The sequence below is a fragment of the Camelina sativa genome, chromosome 9 (genome assembly GCF_000633955.1).
Source record: "Camelina sativa cultivar DH55 chromosome 9, Cs, whole genome shotgun sequence".
NCBI lineage: Eukaryota > Viridiplantae > Streptophyta > Magnoliopsida > Brassicales > Brassicaceae > Camelina > Camelina sativa.
Window position 1 is genome coordinate 6,570,449 of NC_025693.1, and position 8,590 is coordinate 6,579,038.

At 34.5% G+C, this 8,590-nt stretch overlaps 1 protein-coding gene across 1 annotated transcript; it reads right to left on the reverse strand.

The window, feature by feature from the left end:
- On the reverse strand, positions 5,246–6,892 carry LOC104710637 (NADPH:quinone oxidoreductase-like). The gene is made up of 3 exons (XM_010427268.2): positions 6,681–6,892; positions 6,388–6,579; positions 5,246–5,709 (listed from the first exon to the last, which is right to left on the reverse strand). Exons 1-3 carry the CDS (start codon positions 6,775–6,777, stop codon positions 5,408–5,410), a joined length of 591 nt encoding a protein of 196 aa, XP_010425570.1. The 5' UTR covers positions 6,778–6,892; the 3' UTR covers positions 5,246–5,407.

Sequence of the window (8,590 nt, forward strand, 5' to 3'; positions counted from 1 at the left end):
ATATATATATATATATATATATATATATATATATATATATGCCACAGGTCTAACCCCTTAAAAAAGTTTCTTGAGATAAACGGCTAAAAGCATGCGAGACAGAGATGGTAGATCTTTCTCAGCCGCAACGATCAAACCCACGAAGGCTCTCTCATCTCTATCACATCCGTAGTATACACACATTCAAAGCCCGAATCTAAAGCTTAACATTGCGAGAATGATTCCAACTGGGATGAGTTTTAGCGTAACAAGACGTGAAATGTCAGAATCTATTTCCTGTTAGTGATATGATATAGATATGCAATCAATGTCAATGATATGATAGAGATATGCAATCAAGACATAATATTTGATTGAATAGCTTTAGTAATGTTCTTTAATTAGATTAACCTAGAGTATCCTCTAGCAGCCTTGTATATATATATCACTGTACAAACCTTATGAATACATATACGACACATATTCTCTACATGGTATCAAGAGCCTAGTCGATACACATTTTTTTCCGCCGCCATCTTCTTCTCTCTTTTCTTTCTCTTCAGATCTCTCTCTATCTCTCCCTCCTTTTTTTAGCCATGGCTGCTGAAACCGTCGACACAACCCCAACCCTCCTCAACATCAACATGGTGAATATAACCAAACTCACCGCTGCTAACTACATGACATGGAGTCTTCAAGTCCACTCTCTCCTTGATTGTTACGACCTTGCTGGTTATCTTGATGGGTCCTCTATTCCACCTGATCAGACCACCGTTGTCAATGACCAACCAAAGTCGAATCCAGCTTATGCGAAGTGGCGTCACCAGGACAAGATCGTTTACAGTGCCCTCCTTGGTACTCTTTCTTCATTCAGTATGTTATCTCCAAGACTACATCTGCTGCTGAGATGTGGAAGAAAATAACTGCAAGATATACCATTCCGAGTTGGTGCCACATTCAACAAATTCGCATTCAACTGAAACACTACACAAAAGGTGATAAATTGATTGATGTCTACTTACATGGACTAACCACCAGATTTGACCAGCTTGCTTTGCTTGGAAAACCTGTTGAACATGAGGCACAAATCGAGTTTCTATTTGATGGTCTCCCTGAGGAATATAAGTCAGTCATCGACCAAATTGAGGGCCGTGACAAGCCACCCACCATCACAGAGGTCCATGAGAAACTCCTAAACAAAGAAGCAAAACTGGTGGCCATGACCACGTCCCTCACCAGTGTTGTTCCAATCACGACAAATGTAGTTACTAGTCGCTCCCATCCGTATCAAGAAAAGCAGAATCAATGCAACCAACAACACTGGCACACCAACAACAACCAATAACAATCTCAGCCACAATGCCACGACAATCGACTCTCCAAAGGCTACCAGGATCGCTGTCAACTCTATGGAGTCTTCAGACATAGTGCCAAACGGTTCACCTTTCTTCAGCAACACCACCCGGTCTCCAACAATGGTTTGCTTCCAACTCCATTACGTCCTTGGCAGCCGAGAGGAAACATGGCTGTCATGCCATCAAACAACTCTACTTCATGGTTGCTGGACAATGGTGCTACACACCATATGACCATGACTTAACCAACTTGGCTGTGCATCAACCATATGAGGGGGATGACTCGATTTTTCTTGGTGATGGTTCGAGTATTCCTATCACACATATTGACTCTCTTTCTTTACCTTCTTCTTCTAGTCCTTTAACTCTCAAGAGTGTTTTATGTGTGCCTCATATACGAAAAAACCTCATATCCGTTTACAGACTCTGCAATGCTAACAAAGTCTCTGTTGAATTCTTTCATGCTCACTTTCAGGTGAAAGATCTCAGTTCGGAGGTCCCATTGCTCAAAGGCAAGAACAAGGATGAGCTGTAGGAGTGGCCTATATCCCCATCTACCCTTCAATCCTTCTTTGCTTCCACCACACCAAAAATAATTATGACCGATTGGCATCATCGCCTCGGCCATCCATCCTCTTCTATTATCAACAACATTATTCCAGTTTTTCTTTACCTTGTACTCAATATATTACATCATCTACTCTATGTTCAAATTGCGCTATTAATAGATCTATCTACATAGTTACCAAATCAAAATCTGGTGTTATTCAATTTGGATGTCATACACTTCATTATATCCAATCCCGAGTTATTCTGAACTATAAAATCTTTGTATTTTGAGTCATTTGACATAAAATCTTATTGACTTTTATGGGTAACTTATTAGAATCACAATCCAAGAAATAATGTAGAGATTTTGAAATACACAGAAATTATTTTCTAAATAGAACATCAAATTTCAAATCTTCAAGATTATAAAACGTAGAGAATTCACTTTAAATGCATTATTGATTAACACCCCCCCTTAATACTTTCATTAATTTGACTTTGATTTTATTTATTTTACTTATATGGCTTTTTTCTTTCATTGAATAATAATTTATTTATTTAAATATCCAAATACAATTGTTGCACTATAAAGAAAATATTTTTTTACATCATTTATTTTATATATATGTATAATTTTGAAATGATGTTAAAATAATTGCATCACTCAAATAAATGATTTAGATTTTGTTGATGCAAATAATTTTCATCGATTGAAATAAATATTTGTTTCAATTACTGAATCGATGTTCATTTACATCATATACAAAATATATTGAAAGTCTTATATCATTGTTACTAAATTGATATAAAATATTTACATCAGTTATCCAAACTAATGTAACAAAAAGTTATATCATTTTTAAAAAATTGATGTGAAAATCAATATTATAATAAATTATATGAAAATATTTTTTCTGTAGTTTAATATTTAATTATTTGTACTTTCAATCATATTTGTTTATATATTCCTTTGATAATTTATATATATTATTTCTACTATATTTATGATGGGGTTCACAATTAGTTGTTATCCCCACTAAACTTAAATATTGGCAAATAGATTTAACTATTTATAATAGTTAGTTTATCATCACTCATTGAGAAGTGTTGTTGATGTTGGACACTGAGATTGTTAAAAATCCCTCCTTAATTATAATAATGACAATAATAGAAATTAAGTGATTACTTAAATTCATTAATTCTTTCCTTGACTTTTTAGTTTTAATTGATAATAAATAAATAAGTAACTGTATTAGAAATTAAATGATGTAAATCATTTTACATAAATGATTTTTAATTCTCGCTTGTGTCAATTAACATCAAATTAAAAACCTGATTGTATCATCAAATTAAGGAATTTCCTTAATAGTACTAATCTTAAACTAGAGATTATATTATTCAATCTTTTTGACATAAAGGGTTCCTATGAATATGGGGGTTTAGACTTTAGATTAAGGAGTTTTAATCTCCAGCTTAGGCTTAACACCTCCTATGAGTAGGGCTTCTTAGCTCGTGAGTCATAAGTGGCATTAGATAAAAGATAGTTACTAACCTTCACCTACAATGGGCCAGATGTGTGTTTCTTAGTACTCAGAATTCTATATTAACGAATTTTTTAAAAAACCATGACTTTCATAAAATGTGAATGCAACCTTCATGAAGCTAATCACAAATTAATGTTAAGACATACCAAGAAATCTACATTGACTATATTTTTTGAAGAATAGTTTGAACTCTTGGGGTTTCTCACATTTTATTAACTACCTTGTATACTTCCATAAAAAATTAGGGAACACACCATCGAAGTATATGTAAACCCCATATGGAAGAATTGCCTGAGAAATAGTATACAATTAATTTAGTGTAAGTATTTATGTGGACAAATGATTAGTTTAAGAGAGCAAACCTCCATGTCGTTTGGAAGTTCACTGTAGTGATGTTGAGCGTTTTTTTTTTTATCAACCATTGGACCACAACTGGCCGGCCCATTAGCCAAATTCCTACATTCGTAAAAACTAGGACACGATCCCGGGTGTGATGGTGCCTTCTATAAATGGACTTATCAACATTTATTTGCACTTTATTTGTGCTTATATCATTGTTACTAAATTGATATAAATATTTAAATCATTTATCCAAAGTCCAAACTAATGTAACAAAAAGTTCTATCATTTTTAAAAAATCTGATGTTAAAATCAATATTATAAAAAATTATATAAAAATATTTTTTCTGTAGTTTAATATTTAGTTATTTGTATTTTCAATCACATTTCTTTATATATTCCTTTGATAGTTTATATATATTATTTCTACTATATTTATGATGGACTCACGATTAGTTGCTATCCCCACTAAACTTAAATATTGGCAAATAGATTTAACTATTTATAATAGATAGTTTCTCATCACTCATTGAGAAGTGTTGTTGATGTGGGACACTCGGATTGTTAAAAAATCCCTCCTTAATTACCAACAGAAAAAAAATTATTGACAACAATAGAAAATAAGTGATTACTTTAATTCATTAATTCTTTCTTTAGCTTTTTATTAACAATAAATAAAATGATGTAAATCATTTTACATAAGTGATTATTAATTCTCGCTAGTGTCAATTAACATCAGTTTTTATTGATGTACAATTTATATCATATTAAACAATGATTTTAATAAAAATTGATAGATTCATCAAATATCTAAGTGATGTGAATCTATAATTTATATATATATATATATATATATATATTAAAAAATTTTGATACAAACAAATAAAGGTTAAATCATTTTTATTTAATTGATGTGAAAGTAGTTAATTAAAACATCACTTATTATAACTGACGGTAAATCATGTATATTTGTTTCATTTTTAAAAAAGTAATTCAAAATAACATCACTTAATTTTGTGATACAATTTAAATGATACAATACACGTTTTTTTTTTTGTAGGGGTTGTTTAGCCAAGATAGCAAATTATAATGATCAAAGTAAAAAATAGAATCAGTAACTCCAAATTTGGCTAACATATGAGCAGTTTAATTGTGTTGCCTATTTGTATAATTCGACTCTTGGGTAACCCCAGTCCGAATCAAAGCGAAATCGAACAAGAAGGGTAACCCCAGTCAGTTTTATTTTCATTTTCTACCTCTTGCTTTTCATTTTCTAAGCGTCAACTAATTTTGAGTCTAGTACGTGTCATTTCTAATAACTAAAAGATCTATTGACAAAAATTTCAATACAATGGTCCTTCATGTTTAGAGCTTAGCGTTTCAAACCAACCAAAAAGTCGTTTTATATCGCTCCAAACCGTTCGAAATCGCTAATTTTCAAAAACTTCGTGCATTTTGCAAACAGACAATGATGGTCGATGTTAAAAAAGACAATGATTTTGTATCACTCGTTTGTGTATACATATATTAATGAGAAGTACAAAGTGTACTATACGGTAAGTGAAACACACTGTTTATTATCACAACAAATTGTCATTATTTTCATCAACATGAACTAATCAGAGATTTGACCCACTTGACTTACTTACCTTGAAGTCGAAGTGTAAATGCTTGTAACGAGACAAGGACTTGTTTCAACCTCTCCCTAGCTGCTTCATCGACCAGATTTCCATCCGCGTCGAACTTTTGAGGCGGCTGGAACGCATTGAGAGTAAACTCAGGTTTGTTGATGAAATGAAGATCAAGGAATACTCCGATTTGTCGTAGATGGTATTGCGATCTTCCTCCACCAAAACCTCCACCGGTGCTTATAATGGCAGCGGGTTTGTCAGCCCAAACATTAGGTGCTCTTGATGCCCAATCAAGAGCATTCTTAAGTAGAGCTAGTATAGTAACAACGTAAACCAACAAAAAAACACAATCGAGTCAGCATATCGAAGGAGTTTTTGATTCATATGTTTCCCAATATTTTAGAAAACTGATAAATTAGTCCTGACACATTCCTCAACACTAAGCAAAAGTCTACAAGGTTCAGAGAAACAGAACTTGCATCGAATCAATAAAATTTGGAATTAACATAAGAAATGTCACAACTTAACACTAAGCAAATAACAGTCAAAAGAGTAATGTCACATTCCTCAACAGTAAGCAAAAGCATACAACTATCACAATAGCAGAGCTTGCATCGGTTAAATTTGGAATTGACGTAAAGTAACGTCACAATTTCCTAATAAATCGAAAAAATTCACAAGTCAACAACACTAAGTAAAAGTCGTCTACACAGTTCACAAAAATGTCACAACTTCTCACAAAATCAAAATTTCACAAGCCAACAACAACAGTCAAAGAGTGTTGTTGCATATGACTAGGACAAAGATGGACCATAGTAACAGTAACATATCTTAATCAAATCCAAATCGATTATAATTTGATAAACCAAAATCCTAATCCTTACGACATCTCACAACAAAACAAGAAAAAGAAAGAACAAATCTTCTTGAAACAAATCAAGAACTCTCTAAGACCAATCTTTGAATTTTAAAGAACCATTTTTAAAGTACCTGAAACAGAGAAATTGTACTCAGGAGAAGCAAACAAGATGCTATCAGCGTCAAGAATCTTTTGCCGGAAAGCTTCAACAACCGGAGGATAAGTACCGTTGCTTTCAAGATCGGTGTTAATCAACGGTAACGGAGATATGTCTACATACTCAATTTGCATTCCTGGAACCGATTCTTTCGTCAAATCAATCGCTGCAAGAAACACACATGAAAAAAGTTAGCAATAATAGCAAACGAAATCAGTGTTGTAATATTCAAAAACTGCAAAAGTTGCGAAAAAGTTATTTAAATACCAGCGCGGAGGAGACCAGTGTTGAAGGAGGATTTACGGAGAGAACCGGAGATAGCAGCGACTCTGATTAGTGGCTTTATCGCCGTTACTGCTTCCATTTTTTTTCTCCGGTTAGAGAGTTTGAGGAAGTGTTTGACCGATGAACAAGGATGAGAGAGGGTTAGGTGAAGGACGAGATCCCACTAATTTTTGGTTTGGACCTTTAAAACTTTATTATATTCTCAAATGACATCCCAAGCATTATTACTGCGGGGGACTCTCACTTTGGACACCTTTTTTTTATGGGTGAATTAATCAAACGTTACTATTATCAGAATCTACAAAAAAAACTTTTTTATTACTAGAATGTTTCGGGTATTTTCAAAATACCCAGCGTGCCCCTGTTTTATGTTACCGGAAAAATGTAATTACAAAAATGTCATTGCCACGTCAGACGTCACGTTAGATCTCTGACGTGTAACTATAACTCAGCCGTAACGCGATACATAGTATGTTGCGGCTGAGTTATTGGTATGTTGAGGCTGAGTTATCGGAAAAACATTTGAGTAAGAGCGGACGGCTGACTTATTAAAATCTGGCTGAGTTATGCTCATAAGTCAGCCAAGCGTTACGGCTGACTTATTAAATTTGGCTGAGTTATGCGCATAACTCAGCTTTAGTGATGGCTGAGTTATCACCTGATGGTTGAGTTGTCAAATTTCTGGCTGAGTTATTACAACGACACGGCTGAGTTGTCAAAATTTTGGCTGAGTTATTACAACGACACGGCTGAGTTACCATTTTCCGAGTGGCTGAGTTATGAAAAACGGCTGACTTATGAGATGTTGTTACGGCTGAGTTATGGTAAAAAAAATTATAACTCAGCCATCATAGGCTGACTTATCGACAAGTCAGCCGTTTGACGGCTGACTTATTAGCAAAAGATTAATTACTAGAATGTTTTTCAGTTACGGCTGACTTATCAAACGATACGGCTGAGTTACATATTTTCAGTTAATGAAGCGGCTGAGTTTGGCAGCAATTTTTTTTGCTTTTTAATTACTGTAATGTTTTTCATGTTGTGGCTGAGTTTTAGTTAGGCTGAGTTATGGTATTGTTTCATGGCTGACTTGCCACGTCGGACGCAACATCCATGTCAGCATTCCATGTCATCATCTTTTTTCTCCGGAAATACGAAACGTCGTTCGACTCTGGTTCTTCAACTGGTTAATAAGTGAACTATTTACCTTCTTATTCACCTTGTTCTTCTACTTCTTCTTCACTTTCTTCTTCACACCTTGTTCTTCTACTTCTTCTCCACCTTGTTCTTCATTATCTTTCATGGATCCAGTGCTGGTACTAGTTGTGTCCGGTAAGTGGATAAAGACACAGAGATATGTATTTAACTCCGACGATAGAGGGTGTATAGTTGTGCAGATAGATGGAGGCACAACACACGACAAGCTTGTTAAGCTTGTTCTTGAAGACTACAGATTGGACTCATTTAGACATGAGCTAAAGCTGAGCTACATGTTCTCGAACAAGGCAATGAAACATATGGCGCATGATACTCCACCAGTTTTTGTCTCCAATGATCGACAGTTGCAATGTTTTTTGGGGCTATGGAAAACCGATCAGCTACGTCTCTGTGTAGAGTTTTCGGCGAAAGAGTCTACAGAAACTAGTGGAGCTAGAGGAAGTATGATTCGGCGAAGCAGAGACTCGAAAGCAGCATCTACATACGAAGTGTGCGGTGGGGGATTTGAAGGCACTTGTTTTGATTATGGTAAGATCGTTGACAAAGAAAACGAAGAAGAAGCTGTCGAAGTAGCATCTGACGAAGAAGAAGACGATGAATTTTCAACCCGATTTGATGTTTTCGACGACTCCGATGGTGAGTCGTCTGATGACGAGAAGTTTTCTGTATTGGGC

What these genes read in the sequence shown, in the direction of transcription:
- LOC104710637 (XM_010427268.2), bottom strand. Translation starts at nt 6,777, where the DNA reads ATGGAAGCAGTAACGGCGATAAAGCCACTAATCAGAGTCGCTGCTATC. An exon ending in CACTGGTCTCCTCCGCGCTG is followed by an intron (nt 6,580 to 6,680) that starts GTATTTAAATAA and finishes TGTTTCTTGCAG; the next exon opens with CGATTGATTTGACGAAAGAA. An exon ending in GTACAATTTCTCTGTTTCAG is followed by an intron (nt 5,710 to 6,387) that starts GTACTTTAAAAA and finishes TTACTATACTAG; the next exon opens with CTCTACTTAAGAATGCTCTT.